Source organism: Botrytis deweyae, assembly GCF_014898535.1.
Source record: "Botrytis deweyae strain B1 chromosome Unknown BDEW_012, whole genome shotgun sequence".
NCBI lineage: Eukaryota > Fungi > Ascomycota > Leotiomycetes > Helotiales > Sclerotiniaceae > Botrytis > Botrytis deweyae.
Genome location: NW_024066219.1, coordinates 747,218 through 765,538, shown reverse-complemented (window position 1 = coordinate 765,538; position 18,321 = coordinate 747,218). Strand labels below are relative to the sequence as shown.

The window sequence follows — 18,321 nt, the reverse complement described above, 5'->3', positions numbered from 1 at the left end:
CAATCTTGTTCTGTTGGTTGAAGTTGGTGTTCGATGATGTTACCGAACATCATTCATCAAGGTTCGAATTATTATGAACTTTCAAATTCTTCTAATTGCTTAACCAGCAACTTCACCTTAACTTCTAGTATCAATATCTAACTTCAAAATAATGAGCTTTGACTATGAAGATTTTGACCAACTTTCGTCCAAATTCTCAATCCTCATTACTCGTGAAGATTCTGTTCGGGTACGGGTTCTTTTCCGATTAACGTCAGAGATGTCTCGGCTAAATAGAGGATGCCTTCGGATAACACAACTTCACCGAAAATCATTCATTACCGAGCTCTCCCGAAACCTTTTCCGTCCCCACTTCTTCAATTACCTGCAGATCTTCCACTCTACCCGCAGTTCCCATTCCTTCCCGCTCAGCCCCAAAGCGCATGCCCCGAGTCAGAACTAGGGGATGCAATACATTTACAACATTGTTTGCTTCAAAACTCGTAAATTATCCAACCATTTATTGATGGCGAGCAAAATGTCTCATGTACTGTTAATCATGTTCCACGCAGGTCCTCTCACGGATAGTTCAGAATCATGCGGTAGGCTGAATTGAAGTCATGTGATGTAGTTCTAGCCCCCAAATTCAAGCAATAAGCATGTTATTGCTAAGAAAACTAGGATCGCCAAGCAAAGCTGTGAAAGCTTGGTGGTAAGTGGAACAGATCATGTTTATATATTGATTCATGCAAAGGCTGTGTAACGGGACCCGAATAGATGAACCAACGGTGAAGTAAGTTGGGCGGTTCAGCCGACACGGCGTAATTCATTGTATAACCAAGCCGATCACGTGCACCAGTTATGAAGTTCATGATCAAGGTTGATTTTCAAGGTCACATGTGTGTGTGATTGCACCAGCCACTAGGTAAGCCGCTTTACTGAGCCACCCATCACAAGCCACCACAAAACTTAAGGACACATCCATCTCAAAAAGTGGAAAACGCTCGAAGTTAGAAATGGATGAAGAAGATGAAGGATTCTGGAAGGACGAGGGGATTAGAATGATCAGTTGAATTGATCTTGACACCTGAAGATTTGAAGCAATGATCGTCAGGTAACTTATATTATATCCAGTCACTTTTGTTTGGGGCAAATGATGTAATTGTGATGTTATTAAATTTGTTTGTGTTTTATCGATAATTAAATATGAACAATAACCTTAATCGTGATTCATGAATGAAATCCCAAACTCCTGATCCATCTATCCCAATATCTTATCTAAACCAATACCCAAGTCTATCATTCATAAATTAAAAGAGATGCATGAAAAGATACATGAAATGAAAAGTGACAAAGGAAATTCGTTAAGTGACAGCCATGTCTAATTCAAAGCCAAGAAAGCATTTTGAACTGCTACAGGCTCTTTGATACCCCACTGAACCATCCAGTTCTCCAACCACACTCTGTTCAAAGGACCGAGATTTCTCAAAGTCTTACTGGCAGACTGAGAAACGTTGGTAGGTAAGGTACGAGCACCCTTCTCAACGGCACCACCAGCTGCTGCCTTGGAGTAGAACTCAAGAAGGCGCATGGCGGGGTTGGCGTCAACATCGACTTTGCCAGTGCGCTCAGCTTCATCCACGGAAGCTTTGAGTGCGTCAACCCATTGCTCAAACTTGACTGGCTTGACCATGCCTTCAGGGTAAGCGGCGAGGAGGTTCTGTCCCAAATCCTCTTCCCAGCTGGAGAACTGTGGGTTGACAACGTGGAAAGTCTTGCTGTGGAGAGGAGCAGAAGAGATAGCGCCTGTAGCGGCGTCAAGTTCTGGCTGAGATGCGGTCTCAAGGATCTCGCACAAGACCTTGGAGAGCTTGTCGACTGGAAGCCAATCGATGTGATCTCTGGATGGGAAGGTCTCTGGGACAACACCGAGATGGGCGGATGAGACAATGATAGATGGAATGTACTCGTGTTTGTTCCACATTCCCTTTTGTTGTTCAACTGGACCGGCTACGATACCAACACGGCAGACAGCAGTACGGACACCGGAGATTTGAGCGGCTTTCTCGAGGAGGGCCTCAGCGATAAGCTTGGATTGACCGTATCCCATAGGTGCTGCGGCAGTGAAGTCGAGGATCGGTGCCTCAGGAACACCACCAACTCCTTTGTATCCACCAACGGCGGCAATGGATGAGATGAACATCACGAAAGCGTTGTTGGTAGAGCTGGAAGCCATTTGAGCGAGGTTGCGAACACCAGTGATGTATGGCTTGAATGAATTGAGAGTCCAGTTGAAGTTGACTGGCCATTGGCAATGAAGGACGTGGGTAACATTCTCCAAAATCTTAGTGTAGTTCTCTTGTCCAACACCCAATTGAGAGTCAGAAAGATCTGCCTTGAGGAAAGTAACTCTCTTGGGATCAATGGGGCTTAATCCTCTTGCAACGATGGCTTGTTGATATTTCTCGGCACCACCAGCAGAGCGATCAAGAGCGTAGATGTGCTTAACGTTGGAGTCATTGTTCATCTCATTGAGGAGGTATGAACCCAATGAACCGGTAGTACCAGTGAGGAGAACAGTAGTACCGGTAGTGACTGGTGTGACACGAGGCTTGGACTCGACTGGTAGGGTGGAGACAAATTCTTGGAAGAGAGACTCCATGGCAGTCAATTTAGGATTTTTGACTTCCTTCTCGTTAGGATCGGCACTTTGGTAGGCACTATCAGGATCTTCAGGTGCCAAATCTGCTGTCTTGTAGAGGAACTCAGAGAGCTCAACCAAGGATGGATTGGAGTATACAGAAGCTGGTGAAATGGAGTCCGGAGTGAGGTTGTTGCCACCAGTGAGTTTGGCATGGATCTTGAGCTCACGAACAATCTTGATGACATGGAGAGAATCCAAGCCAGATTCGAAGAATGCTGAATCAGGTCCAAGATTTTGAATGCCGGCGGTCTCCTCGATGAGGTCTTTTAGCCATTTAGCGATGTTGGTGCGGTCGGAAAAGTCCACTCGCATGTCACCGACTTCACCTTCTTGATCATCGAGATTCTCGGCAGCAGTGTAGACATCTTCGATATCTTTCTCGTACAATCTGTATGTCTGATGTCTTTGGATCTTACCTTGACCAAGGTAGTGCATTGGGCGGCTGGGATCAACAAACAAGATATGGTACTGATCAAGCTGACCGTGAGCAGGAGCGTGGACATTAGCTTGGGCAATAGCTGGAAGCATGTCCTTGATGAGAGCGTGGCGATCAGCAGCGCTAGCTGGTGGAGCATCCTTGAGGTCGACAAGAGCAGCTGGTTGGAACTTGCCACGACCGACAACCATGGCACCTTTGACGAGTGGACTGCTGCAAAGAGAAGCCTCCATGAGAGCTGGGGCAAGTTTCTCTCCATTGCTGAGGACGATAACATCGTCAGCACGACCTCTCCATTTGTACAAGAAAGGCTTGGCTGGATCAGGGTGGCGAGAGTAGAGATCATTCATGGAGTACTCCTCGAGTTGAGGGAAGGTACTGAAGATACCCTGGTAGTAAAGATCTAATTCAGGCTTTCGCTCAATGTAGAGCTCGTGAAGACCGTCCATGTACTCTCTGAAGACAATACCAGAGTGAGTTGGGTGCCAGTAGAAGTAAGCCCAATCCTCGACGGCAGGAGCCAATCGTGGAAGACAGGCAGTCTCAGTAGCTCCAAAGTTGGAAACAACTCTGCAATGCTTGGAGATAATATCACCGGCAGTCTGGGAGATGGCAGCACCACAAACGAGAATGTAGTTAAAGTTGTGGATACGCTCGAGGGATTTGGGATCGTGGCTCAATTCCTCATAGATGGATGGGGGGCCAATTGAAGCGTCGACACCACCATACTTGTGGATCTCGTCGGCATATGCAGCGTGAGGTACGACATTGGCAGAACCGTAAACAGTGGTGACACCGAGAAGGAGAGACATGGTGATACCGATGTTCAAACCACTAGTGTGGAACAAAGGCATGAGATTGTAAGCCCTGCGAGATTGTTGGTAGACTTCAGTTGTTGGAACATATCCGTCGACTGCTGGGATAGTTCTCCAAGCCTCATATGTGCTGAGGATCTCGTTCTTCCAGGTAATAGGCTTTGGAAGACCGGTGGAGCCGGTAGTGTGGAGGACGAGACATGGGTCGGTTCGTGCCTCAGCAAAAGACTTGCTGTAGGGATAGGCGCGGACCTCTTCATCTTCAAGCAACTCTTCGAGTTCTGGCACTGTTGCAGTGCGCATGTTGCGTTGGCTCAAGATGTTCTCAACATGAGTGTTGCGAGCTGTCAAGAAGATGTGGCAGTCGGACTTCTCAAGAACATTTAGAGACCCGGCGACGCTGTTACGGGGAGAAAGATACAGCATCTTGTATCCGGCTTTGATAGCGCCGAACATGAAAAGAAAGTAACGAATGTCACCTAGTGGCCATGTTAGTATGTCAATTTCATTGTGGAATGGAAGGAATGTACTCACTGTGGCCTTGGTAGGCGACAGCTGGGAATTCACCAGCGGGGGCTTTCCCGAGGATTGACTCCAAGTACCAAGCGGTACGGTTGATTGCATTGGCAAAAGACCTGGCAGATACTTCCACGAAGCCATCTTGTGGCATATCAGTCTTTGGGTAAGCAAAGATTGAATGATCAGGAACCGATCTGGCAAGCTCATCTGGGATGAGGTGAACCAAACGGGCGGGGTTAGAGTTGGCTGCGGCGAAGGCGGCTGGGACATCAGATCGGAGAGTTCCTTGTTGAGACATGTTTAAAGATGGTTTGAGTGATTAAAGAAGTTGAAGAAGTTGATATTATTAGTATGAAGTATTGTTGGATGTAAAGATGGTTGATTGACTCAAAGAAGCTTTAGTGAAGGTGTTAGATGTAGATGGTTAGATGTCTAAGACTCAAGTATTGGAAAACTGGGAAGTGATGTTCTAGCGATGCCTTGATAGAATGTTGAAGATGTTGTTGATGATGATGATAAAAAAGTATTTACATCGACAACATCGACAACTTATATATCAGAATCTCGTTGACTATCGACATAGTGTGAAGTGTATACACTTCCCAAAAGAGTGTTTCCATACCGCGCAACAGGAACATTCCATTGAGCAGTGATGGTATTCGCGGGGAGCGGACAGCCGGAGCAGAGCTAACGGGCTACTTTCGGCCTACTCTATCTTCAATGAGATCAAGATTCCTATACCAAAGGTGTATGAACATTTCCTGCGCGAGATCTAAGATTGCTGTTGGATCTGGAGATGAGATTGGCGCGATTGGGAATTCGGGAGCTTGCAAAAATCTCCTAATGACAACATACCAATGGCTACTCCAGGAGTGGTGTTGCCCTATCTTAGTTTGTTACCTCCTACATGGTAGTAACGCTAGTACCATCGCGCTATGGTACCAATCGTACATCCTAGATCTTGCAGGAGTTTCATGATCCATTGCAACAGACGTTGATGGAGCTTCTAAATTGGGACTGCCAGACACGTTCTGGTCACTAACACTCCGCCATAGCTCCCGGAGCTTGGGCCATACATGCAATTGAGGGGCTTTCCCATGTTTTGATTATGTTCGTGGAGCAAGCATTCTGATAGAAAGTGTAATCTGATAAGGAGTTCAATGATACTTTGCTTTATCGAGTTAGTCTTCAAACTTAAGTAGGTTTGTACGAATTGGGATGCTTCACCGAAGCGTAAGGGAGAGACTGTTGTAAGTCTTGCGTGAGAATTTCCGGATTTCGCACTCAAAATGCAACGGCTGTGTGAAGAAAAATATTACGTACCGGTTTGGGATTGTGCACCAAACTTCACTGTCACTCGAATATGATCATAGCAAATTCATTCCGGTTCTCCTACCGAATCTTAGAGTTTACTTTGTGGAAATACTCCGGTCTTTGTCATTATCTGATATTGTTGAATGGAAAACTATGTGAGAAATACCAGCAGTAATCTTCGATTTGAATCGCTGTTACACAGACATTCTTCTAAACGCACTCTATTGCTTCGAAAGGAATACCCTTTCGGAGTACTGGACAAACAAGGAATGTAGAAAGGGTAAGGTAGTTGATGAGATGACCTAAAGGCTGCTCGAGAGTGGATGTAGAAATATTTATCACACACCTACACATGGATTCTAGACTCTCCAAGAATTAAATATTAAACAATTTATTTTTGGAATGTGTTAATAAATACAACAGATAGTAAACGGTTAAATGAAAGAAAAAATACGTATTTCTCCCGTTGTCATTGGCTATTGGGTTCTAAATCTGGGATTGGGACAATGGCAATGATGAATACGTAATTATGGAAATATTCAGAGTAGTAATTTGGAATGCAGGTAGTAGATATTTCCCCAAGTAGACTAGACAGATATAGGGAAAAAAATAGTACGCTTTTTTGTACCATACATCTAATGCCACTGGAAGAGCATAAAGTTTCGAAAAAAAAAAAGTCGTCACAACATGCTTACATAATTCCTTGGAAGAAGACCTGACAGCTTGTGACTTTCCAAGCATCAATAGCGTTGGGTAAGGTTATACCACAGATATTCTCCGGTTGAAGATTTGATTCTCTTCAACAACAGATGAAATGCATCAATTATCAAACCCGGCTCCCTGTCTCCGATCGTAAACAATCAGGAGCAACCGAACGGGACAAATGCAATGGAAAAGATTAAGGTTTGGCAGTTTCACGGGCCGAGCCTTACAACAATCCAGCTTGAAGAATATCAGCATCGACCCCACATTCTTTAGCGACATTTCACAACATCCTTCCTATTCCCCCTTTTGGTAATGGAGTCACGGAATCTCATCCAAGTCCTATATCGGTGGCCGCGAGTATAGATATCACCATTACCCCGACTATTTGAAATGAAGTGGACACCTCTTTTACTTTTTATTATCCCAAGATATAGCCGCGCCTAATTCAAAATCAGTTCACTCTACTGTTGAAAAAGTTAAATACAAGAATCAATATCTCGAAAAAATAATTAATCAAACCACTTTTAAAATCAATTGAAAGATCAAGCATGCCTTCTTCTACAAAACTTCCAACCCGTGCTTTGGGACGCAATGGTCCTCAAATTCCTGCCCTTGGCCTCGGACTCATGGGTCTAAGTAGTAAGTCCTTCGGAATTCATCAATGAATGAGAACTACATTGACAATTGTTTTAGCTTTCTATGGAAAACCTGGCTCGGATGAGGAACGTTTTGAGTTCCTTGATCGTGCTTATGAGCTAGGCTGCACTCATTGGGATTCGGCTCAAATGTATGGCGACAATGAAGTACTTTTGGGCAAATGGTTCACGAGAACTGGAAAACGCAGTGAGGTGAGATCGCATCAGCTTCCGAACACAAAGCTGAAATACGGGTGCTTATTGTTGTCTAGATCTTTTTGACTACCAAATTCGGTAACCATGTCACCCCAGAAGGTGGTCGCGAAATCCGAAACGATGCAGAGTACATCCGTCAATCTGTAGCAGAGAGTTTTGAAAAACTTCAAACTGATTACATAGATTTACTCTACTGGTAGGTGCACCCAAAATGGTTTCAAGAAAAATGTAGTTTATTCTCATGCGCATCCGAATAGTCATAGATTCACTGGAACAATTCCAGTCGAGACAATTGTTACGGTTATGAAAGAATTTGTCGAGTAAGTCTTCAGTCCCGTCATTTGTCTTTTCAGATACTGACTTCGGAAGTGCTGGCAAAGTCAAATATTTAGGTCTCAGCGAGTGTGGTGTTGATACTCTCGAACGTGCTGTTAAGATTCACCCAATCCACGCGTACCAAATCGAGTACAGTCCATTCTCTATGGATGTTGAGAAGCCAGAAGTTGGACTTCTTGACTGTTGCAAGAGACTCGGCATAGCACTTGTTGCCTATTCGCCATTGGGCCGTGGTATTCTCACTGGTCAATACAGATCAGTCGACGATTTCGACAAGGATGATTTCCGACGAACAATCCCACGTTTTGCCACCCAGGAGAACTTCGACAAGAATCTGAAACTCGTCGATACCATTACTGCAATTGGAAAAACCAAGAATGCCTCCCCGGGACAGGTAACACTTGCCTGGATGATTAAGCAAGACCCCCTCATTTTCCCAATTCCAGGTACCAAAAAGATCAAGTATTTGGAAGAGAATATTGGAGCTCTGTATGTGGACTTGTCAGATGAAGAGGATAAAGCAATTAGACAAGCAATTGAGAGTGCTGAAGTGGTTGGAACTAGAGTTGCTGAGCATCTCATGGGTGTTCTTGTGGTTGATACTCCTCCTCTTACCAATTAATTGGTTCAGGAGATGTTGGATATGGAACATGAGTCATTGGTGAAATTAGTTTTATAGAGAAGACACCTTATTATATGGTGCACCACAGAATTTGACCACGATTTTCTACATACCGCTTGAATATGCTTGTCCTATTTGTGAGGAATAAACTCTGTAATGTCTTTGGCTCAGGATTTTCATGAAAGTCAAAAGATATATGATGAATATTGGCATCTGCTTAGGTACTAGTCGTGTAAACATCTGTTTTATTTCCCACGAAACTTACTATTGAACTTAGGTACCGATCACCATCTCGACTTACAGGTGTCTGATAAAGTGATGATGAGCTATTCTCAATTCCAATGTCACTTACAGTTGATTTCGGGAAATCGAATGATGGCTTTCTCGAAATTGCATCAATGACTGATCATTTATCACTGACAAGCCAATTCTCACATTCAGATGGTGTAGTAGGACAATTTCTGTCGGAAATGCGAGACATACCTACCTACCTACCTGGTAATCTTTCAACGCTTTCGTGGGCTGAGGTTGTGCGTCTCACGTGGCTGGTGAAATGATGACATAATCATTGTTGTGGTGGTCCAGAACCTTAACCCAACCATCACAATCTAAGTTCTACCCCGAGTCAACAAGCACACGACTTCTTCATCTCGGGTGAAATCTTCAACAATACGATAGCCACGTAATATCGTGCTGCAGTAAATATTGGCTAAATGCACCCATTGGTATTCTATCCCGTCAGAAGTTCTGATGAGGTCTGAATTTGAGCTCCGAGGCGTGCACACAGTGCAGGTAATCATTTAGCGTGAACTTGCGGCACTACGACTAGGCTACGTCAAGAACTCCGGTGTTATATCAATTGGCTTCCATCCATTTGTAAACAATCAAAGCGGAAAGTTGCCGAGATGGAGTTATTGTATTGCCAGAGCTAGCAGACAAAGCGAGTGTTTGGAAGAATGAGGGATGTGTGTGAAGCATAGAGTGCGGAGAAAACAATCACCTTAGCAATTCCGGAGTTGAAGAAACTTTAATGAGCGCAAGAATGGGTGAAGTGACGAGGATTGCTTTACCGGACTCACGTTTTCGGTATACAGTCACCAAGCCATGGCTGACCGATGCATCCGAATTCTCAACCCGAAAGGTGTTTATCAAGTCGGCTCCCCAGCTCAGATTTCATTCATTCTTCAGTCCTCTCTCATCAACATCTCTACTATCTCTACATTCTTAATCAATATCTCTTTCGCCCTATTCATAGCCTCCTTAGTTGTCGTTTAGATCATAATGGCCCATCTCACCCCAGAGCATATCTTGCACCTTTACGATACCTTCGGAGAGCTCAGGGTGCTCGACGATATTATCCGCCATCGTTCCAGAGATAATCCTCCTGCTCCTATTCTGGGATATCCAAGAGTTGAGGATAATCCAAGCGATTATGAGACTTTCACTGGTCAACAGCTTGACTCATTCGTCGATGCTGCATGCAAATACTTCATTAAGAATGGGTTGAAGCCTGTAAGTCAACTTGATATGCACCCCCAAGACTCACTGTAACTATTCTGACTCTGAAATTAGGGCGGGAAAAAAGTTATTGGTCTATACTCTCCATCTAATGTTGACTTCGCGGTCACCTTCTTCGCTCTCAGTCGTTTGGGCTACACTGTTCTCTGCCTCTCCCTTCGCATAGCACCCATAGCTATCATCAACCTGCTCAAGCAAACAGAGTGCGAGGTTATAATCCGTGGTGATACACCACAAATTGCTGCTACTTGTGATGCCGTTGCACAAGAAGTCACTTTAAGATCTGTCGTCATTCCTCAGCGGGCTCAATATGGAGTACCACGCCCAGCGAGTGAGAAGCCTTTCATAAGAGAATTCGATCGCGAGGTTGAGACCAATGAGGTCGCCATTGTCATGCACAGTTCTGGATCTACTGGGCTACCTAAACCGGTATTCCTTACCCACAAGAATGTGTTGACCCATCCAGTACAAGGTGCTGGAATGCACAACTTCGGTGCCCTTCCACTGTACCACATGTATGGTCTCTCGACTACACTCCAAGCTATGTACATGGCAAAGAAGGCAAACTTGCCTAGTGCTACTCTGCCAATGACCGCAGACAACCTCATGCTCGCAATTGAAGCAACCCAACCTGAGGTGTTTCACGCTGTACCATATGCTTTGGGTCTCTTAACTGAGCACCCAAGAGGTATGGCATATTTGAAGCAGGCTAAGATTGTCACTGCAGCCGGTGCTCGTACTCCTGATGAGCTTGGTGATCTCTTGGCCTCGGAGAAGGTTAATATTGGTGTCGTATTTGGAACGTGAGTATCCCATTCCACCTGTTTACTTCTGATCTCATGTCAACTAACTTCAATTAGTACTGAAGCAGGTCTTCTTGGTGATACTATGCGCCGTGCCGACGGCGATGACTCATGGAATTACGTTCGAATCTACCAAAACATCAGAAGTTCTATCTACATGGACCCTCTCGGCGACAATCAATTCGAGTGTGTGTACCTTAAGAGCCATCCAGGATTATCCGTCTCAAACTCGGATGACCCCGCGCCTGGTTCGTGGCGTTCGAAGGACGTTTTTGAGCCGCATCCAACCATTCCTGACACTTGGAAATATGTGACTCGTCTTGATGATCGTGTCACCTTGAGCAATGGAGAGAAAGTTCTTCCACTTCCAATAGAAGGTCGTCTCCGTCAAGAAGAGATCATTCGTGAAGCTGCCGTTTTTGGTGTAGACAGAGCTATTCCAGGTGTCTTGATCTTCAGAGCTTCCGATGAGCTCCCAGATGAAGAATATCTTGAGGCTATCTGGCCAGCTATTGTTGACGCTAACTCTCGTGCTGAGGGCTTCTCTCAAATTACCAAGGAGATGGTCGGTCTTGTAGCTTCAGATATTGAATACCCCAGAACTGATAAGGGAAGCATCATACGCGCACAAATCTACAAGAAGTTTGCGGATAAAATCGATGAATTGTATGAAAGTCTTGATGGAGATGCGGAAGGAACTTTACAACTCGATCTCGCCGGTACTGAAGTTTTCTTAACCGAGACATACGAGGACATTACAGGCCATCCTCTGGAATCCATCGATACCGATTTCTTCAATGCCGATATTGACAGTTTGAGGGCCATTCAAATGAGACGTATAATCCAGAAGACTCTTGATCTTAAGGGCCAACAACTTAGCAGTAACGTCGTTTACGAACATGGAACTGTCAGAGCTCTAGCACAATACTTGTTCTCTCTTAGCTCTGGTGGAGGCGAGCAAAACAAAGATAACGTTCCACTGATGGAATCATTGATTCAGAAATACTCCACCTTTGGAGAAGTTGTGGTATGTCTAGTTTCCACGACCCTTTTGATGCCAATATACTTACATGAAAATAGATCTTGACTGGTGCTACTGGCTCTTTGGGTGCTCACGCCTTATACCAGATGGTGAACAGCCCCAAGTTCAGAAAGGTATACTGTCTTGTTAGAGGAGAGAATCCAATGGACAGAGTCTTAAAGTCTATCAAAGATCGTGGATTATCTCTCACTCCTGCCGCAAGATCTAAGGTTGTCGCCTTTACGTCTGATCTTGCCCTCAATGATCTTGGTCTTGGAAAATCTATGATTGAGCAATTCAAGACTGAGGTCTCACTCATCATTCACTTGGCGTGGTCTGTCAACTTCATCATTGGCTTACAAAGTTTCGAACCCCACCTTGCTGGATTGAAGAACCTTTTGGACCTCTCGCTCGCTGTTTATCGTTCAGAGCCAGCTCGTCTTTTCTACGCTTCCTCTATCTCCACAGCTGAGAACACACCTGCACCAGCTCTTATCCCAGATGCTCCAATTGAAGACTTCAATAACGCTTTGAATATGGGTTATGCCCAATCCAAGCTTGTCGGTGAATACATGGTTCTTAATGCTGCTCGTGGTGGAGCCCGAGCCTATGCTCTTCGTATTGGACAGATTGTAGGAGACAGGGATAACGGGTTCTGGAACGAAGCCGAATTCGTGCCATCCATGATCAGATCTGCACTTTCCATGAAAGCTCTCCCAATTTTCCACGAGAACTGCTCTTGGATCCCGGTTGATACCCTTGCCACTGCCATCTTAGAGATTGATGAGAAACTCAAGTCCCTTCCTCGACCATGTGCTATTGACAGCACTAACCCTCCTATTGTCTACAATATGGTCAACCCTGCCACATTCACTTGGGAGTCTCTTCTCGGCGAACTTTCTACAGCCGGTCTTGACTTCAAAGCTATTCCATTCGGAGATTGGTTACAAAAGCTCAGAGAGTCAGCTGCTAACGGCCAAGAAGAGCAAAACCCAGCCGTCAAGCTTTTGGATCATTTCGAACAGCGATACCTTCAGAGTAACAATGGCCATGGCTACAGCGGTGCCGAGGCCACTGCAAGTTCAAGTGGTGCTAGCAGTCCTCGAAGCAGTATCTCTGGTGCTACACCACCAAGCAGCAAGGGAACTAGTATCAGCGACTTTGAAATTGTCGGAGTCACATTCGACACCAAGGCAATCTTGAGAGATAGCAAAGTCTTGCAGAGTCCACCTGATATCATTCAGGATGGATACGTGAAGCAATTCTTGAGTCAATGGTTGAAGAAGTGGGTTAAGTGATTGAAAGCTTATGGATCAGGGGATATGATTTGATGAGATCATGGTATAGAATATATGCGATTACGGCTTCTTTTAGATTTGTATGCGGGGCGCAAAATTGTTGCAGATGACGAATGTTCTCTTTTGTTTTGTTTTCTCATGGGGTCTGGCGTAAATTTTACATCATTCTTGTAATTAATCATTTCTAGCTCACTATTCATACATGAAATGGAAGAAATACTTGAACTTTGGAAAGCCTATTTGTAGAGTATATGTCTGTAGTTCAGCTAGAAGAAGCACTATATTTCACCGACATTATGCTAAGCCCGAGCTGACAACCGCTTCAAGTACCCATAATCTAGTCTCGTGCCGTAAATTCCATCAAAAATACAATTGCCGCCTTGTAGCAGAGAGTCCAAGCAAATTTGAGAGAAATTCTTATCACGATCGCGGTCATTAATCTTGAATCACGACAAGCAGTTTCAGCCATTGAATTATGTTGAGCTCGAAGGCTAACCTCTGAGGTTCGTTTGATACCTGATTCTATTACAACCTACAGTTACGAAGCATATAGCTAGACGCTTGACACATGCCTTTGATGCCCAAGTTCGAGATGGACGTCAACGCGGAATTATTTCAGTCCCATCTCCATGGCAACCCTCAAAACGCACAATGGGTGTATCTATCATTACTAAACCTTCTCTCCCAATTAATAAATTACACATTCTTCAATCTTCAATCCAGCCTCCTGGCTTTCCCACGATCTAGTCTTCGGGCCATGCCGTTGAAGATTGAAAATAGACATGTGCATGAAAAAAGCAGCCAAAATTAAGGACCCAACCGATTTTCGGTTTCGGGTATGTCGGGTCTCGTTGCACAGTATGCATATTCGGCTCGGTAGGACAGGAAATACTACGTGCCAAGATACGGCCCTTTCGTTGACGAGAAGAAATATATTGTACTCGGGGTTTGGGGTATGAGTTGTACTCGGGTTCTTTGATCATACAGGATAATGGATAGTAAGCGAGTTTTTGCTCCGAAATCGCTGAGTATGGGGAATTCCATGCTGAATGGGATTCTGGATATGCGGATGCTGAATGGCATTCTGGATATGCGGATGTGGAATCGGGATATTGGGTTGTTCGATAATAAAAGTTTTGGGGTGCGTACCCCGCATTTTTAGCTTTTCCTATTATTCACCCCCACTACCTGTTGTCATGTTTGAAATGGTCTCGCATGACCAGTACTCATGAAACTTCCAGATATTTTGATACTCAGTACTAATTGGATCTGAGTCTTGACTCAAACTAGAGAGGTCAATGTCTGGAGTCTAGTGGGCTTTTGTTCAAGGATACTTCACTCTATCTTTGTTTCTAGTAGCAAGACATAATATCCACACATTGGCAAGGGCCTTGAGGTCTATCTTCGGTATCAAATAATTGTAAGAGTTCTGGCCCCTGCTCACCGTACCCCTGTAACAAATGTGACAAAATCCCTACAAAAATGAGGTTTTTCCATACAAATTATTATATCAATTATTTTATTCAAATCTTTATATTTTCTTTTTCAAAAAATTGGAAATAATAAATAATCAAAATTGAAATATAAAAAATTATTTGAAATATTTTTTACTATTTTTGTTGAATAGTTATATAATATTGAAATCAAATTTTTCTAAAAATTTTAATATATAATACTTTTTTTATATAAAATAAGCAAATTTTTCGAACTTTTTTGAATTTTCAATTTTAACCCTTTAAAAATACTATTAAAAAAATATTTAAAAATAAATAACATATTTTTTTATATAATTTGAATAATTCTGAATCTTTTTATAATATTATATTCAATTTCATTTTATATGTTTATAAATAAACTAGGATATAAAAAGCTGAATAATTATATATTTTAACCAGAAAAGTGTTATATGTACATTGAGCAGGGGCCAGAACTCTTACTTATATAGCTGAATATATCCTTGATCCTTCTGAAAACAACATTTTACTCTTTTGAGTTTTTTAATACCAAAGTGCCTTATTCCAGAACACACTCTTCTTACTGGCCAAGATATCATCTTGAATATACATCGTATCGTTGAAAACCAACTCCTGGCCAGGCGAAGATGCATTTCCTCCATGTAATGGCCAGTATAGTTTATCCTCCGGCCACATCTTATTTGGGTCCCCAGTTAGGATAAACGACACCAAATATTTTTGCATCTTAAGCGCAACACTGAAATCAATGTCTGTAGTGGTAACAATACCGGCACCCGCTGCAGTTGTAGTTGTAGTGGTAGTGGTATTTGTTTCAACAAGAGTGAAGTTACTGTACCAATAATAATTTTGATCCATGCCGTGAGTAGCTACACCAAGCGCAACCATAGCATTCCAGGTTTGGTTGTTAAGTGCTTCAGTTAGAGCGTAGTTGTGGGCCACAAGCTCGAAGTCCTGGTCCATATCTGCAAAACGAAGTCCTTCACTTGTATAGTCGGTTGAGGGGTAAAGATCTTGGATTTCATTGATGATACCATCTGTAATAGAAGGGAAGTATAGTCGCAGATGGGGAGCGATATCAGAACTAGTATTGACACCCGCGGGTAATTTGTTGTTGACTTCGTGGAGCTCGTGAGTTATTACTAGAGGACCAGTGAAGTTGAAGCGTTTTTGATAGAGCTGAGATTCGTCTGTTGACTTTAGTCAGTAATGAATGAGATAGTATCTAAAATTGAGGACGCACATGTATCGGAAATAAAGTCCCCATCTACACGAGGTTGGAATTGATATGTGTAATTAGCCACCATGTTGGCAGCGGCTGTTTGAAGGGTTGTGAAGTTAACAGAGCGCAAGCATTCCAAGCTACCACCCGAGCACCCAACAGAGCTGGATACATTTTGGTAAAAGGCCTAAATATGTTATGAACAATCAATCCAAGAATTGTATGGAGATATAGAAAATCTCACCTCAGCATTCTGATGACCAGCTCCGGGTATATAGCCTGGCGACATAAGATACGCACGAGCAAAAGTCTGTTCAGCACGACCAGCAAATTTCTACACAAGAAGGGTCAGTCATTGATTTATATTTTGGATTAAAATAGATCAGTTTCATACAGTAATCTGAAAAAGATCTTGTGAAGCACCGGCTGAGAATCCAACGGCTACTATTTCTTCTGGATTACCACCCCAGTGGCTAATATACTTTTTGACCCAATCGAAAGCATGCGCAGAATCCCAAACCACAGCATTCGAAGTTCCGCCTTCGTGATTCAGGGTCGGACCGTTAGCTAGACCTGTCATTCCGAGCCTATAGTTATAGGCAACGAAGATGAAATCTTTACTCAAGGCGAAAAGGGCTTCAGGAGTGACCGCTGTCTTGCTTCCAAAGATGAATCTACCTCCATGTGACCATACAACAACGGGCAGGCTCTTGTTGGCACTATTAGCAGGTGCCCAGACATCAAGGTACAGACAGTCCTCGTAAGTTGCGCAGTCGACATTTTCTGGTGCCAAAGTACCGTCGTTCACAACGGTCTCAACTGGGGGCCATTGTGGTTTTGCAAAACGAAGATCTCCAGTAGGAACAGCAGCATAACGAATGTTTTGGTACTTGTAATATCCAATCGATTCACTACCAGCGGTGGCAACAATGGTCGAATAATCCAAAGTAACGGATGGCATGGAAGTGACCGTGGCACTGGCTGCATTTGCGACGGCAGCTGCTGAAGCAGCTATCGGTAAAGCATATATCGAACACCAGCGCATGACGAAAAGAGACTCTTGGTCGTTGAAAATGAAGCTTGAGATGAGACGAACGCTATGCAACAAAGAGAGAAGTTTGAGATATTGATAAATGTCTTCGGATGCATCCCAACATTGAACGGACAATACGATGTCCGGCAGGTGCCCAGAAGTGGACGACAACACCCCACAAGTGGACGCGTCCCCTTAACTTGGAGTGCCGAGATATGTCACTAGACATTTTTTGCGGGGTGAAGTGGACTGGTCCTTGAATACCTAAATACTGATGATTCATGAAAATCTGCCCAAACACAGGCATCTCCATGGTGTGATTCTTGCACGGGTCTCTATAAGGTTTGTGTAAGATCTGAAATGAGGACTAGGACGCTGTCAGCGGTGTATAAAGCACGGCTGAATGGAGAATTAGGTTCACAAGCCCGAGATTTATCCTCGGGCTAACTTCAAAGCAGAGGTTTCTCGCAAGTTTTGGGGCTTCATGACCCTATCTAGCCGCCAGTCACACCCACAAATGATGCTTCATTGGGGGTACGCAAGTACCTGAAGTGCGCTGAAAACTACTGGTTGATGTGCATTCGCGTCCACCCGTCCACAATGGCTCGATATTAGCAATCAAAGCTTAACTACAGAGCATCGTACAGAGGCAAGCATGTGAACTTGCGATCGACCTCGGGAGCCTTTGAAGCCGACTGACTCAGTGAAGCCAGGGCAGGGCAGCACCTTTCATAAGAAAGTCAACAGAATTGTTTTGCAAACGAGTGCGCGAACAGTGTCTATTGGAACATAATTATAAGTCTGAGACGAGTTTAATTAATAAGATATGTCGCCAGCCAAAAGAGAAGAGTTTGCACTAACATCAAATTTGCTCGAAAGGAGCTGGAGTTCAAAGATGGCCCCGGACGGGGTACACCAGCCACCAGCCACTCGTGGTGCGTGGCGCGTCTAAAAGCCGAAGTAAAGCCGTGTATTGAATTTCGCGCACTCTGACTGTGAGTTCTAAGTTGAGATATCTTCATTGATTTTATCATTTTTGTCCTCTTGATATTCTATGACGCATATCTAATGACATCAATAGAAAAAAAGTTGATCAGCAAGATCTCTTGAACGACGCGGAATCGTACAGCACAGAACAACTTTTCCGGTGTCTCTCAGTACCACCACATTAACTACCCACCTAGAGGGATAGCAATGAATGAGCACTCATGTTGAAGAGCCTCAAACTCGCTTAATATCAGGTCATGTGCGGTCCTTGAACGTATGGAGCTTCATATATCACTCTCAATTTCTCCTTTTGGAAATATTACCATCTCCAGGAAAGCCGTGTATTTTCTCCGTTGCCTCCTTTGGGAAATTTCCACATCCAGCGAAAATTCTCTTCTCTCTATCATCTTGAGTTCAACTGAATGCAATCCGTGGCATCGATATCGATAGATACACACAAGTATCCACGTATTGTCATCCCTTGCTCCTCATCATGAGCTTGCATGACATACAGGTTCCTGCACCTCCACACGCTCCCGGTCGTAATCTCGCAAGAGACTGTACCTCTTGGCGAGATATCAATCCCTTCATTTTCGCTCTATCTGGCGTGATTACCGATATTGAGGTCACAGCGAAAACAGAGCCTGTGAAATCTCTACTTTGTGGCTTGAAGAAATCGCCACTGT

At 43.9% G+C, this 18,321-nt stretch overlaps 4 protein-coding genes across 4 annotated transcripts; 2 read left to right on the top strand and 2 right to left on the bottom strand.

The window, feature by feature from the left end:
• Window positions 1-1,360: 1,360 nt before the first annotated feature.
• On the bottom strand, window positions 1,361-4,751 carry EAE98_006049 (uncharacterized protein; the record flags this gene model as incomplete). The annotated part of the gene is made up of 2 exons (XM_038953671.1): window positions 1,361-4,413; window positions 4,469-4,751. 2 exons carry the CDS (start codon window positions 4,749-4,751, stop codon window positions 1,361-1,363), a joined length of 3,336 nt encoding a protein of 1,111 aa, XP_038810066.1.
• A 2,269-nt stretch (window positions 4,752-7,020) lies between these two features.
• Window positions 7,021-8,281, top strand: EAE98_006048 (uncharacterized protein; the record flags this gene model as incomplete). The annotated part of the gene is made up of 5 exons (XM_038953670.1): window positions 7,021-7,111; window positions 7,166-7,320; window positions 7,380-7,519; window positions 7,581-7,643; window positions 7,693-8,281. 5 exons carry the CDS (start codon window positions 7,021-7,023, stop codon window positions 8,279-8,281), a joined length of 1,038 nt encoding a protein of 345 aa, XP_038810065.1.
• Window positions 8,282-9,562: 1,281 nt separating this feature from the next.
• EAE98_006047 (uncharacterized protein) lies at window positions 9,563-12,921 on the top strand (the record flags this gene model as incomplete). Its single annotated transcript, XM_038953669.1, has 4 exons — window positions 9,563-9,793; window positions 9,854-10,602; window positions 10,660-11,629; window positions 11,683-12,921. 4 exons carry the CDS (start codon window positions 9,563-9,565, stop codon window positions 12,919-12,921), a joined length of 3,189 nt encoding a protein of 1,062 aa, XP_038810064.1.
• Window positions 12,922-14,918: 1,997 nt separating this feature from the next.
• Window positions 14,919-16,660, bottom strand: EAE98_006046 (uncharacterized protein; the record flags this gene model as incomplete). The annotated part of the gene is made up of 4 exons (XM_038953668.1): window positions 14,919-15,583; window positions 15,637-15,802; window positions 15,860-15,949; window positions 16,010-16,660. The coding sequence occupies 4 exons, from the start codon at window positions 16,658-16,660 to the stop codon at window positions 14,919-14,921; spliced, it is 1,572 nt and encodes a 523-aa protein (XP_038810063.1).
• Window positions 16,661-18,321: the final 1,661 nt, after the last annotated feature.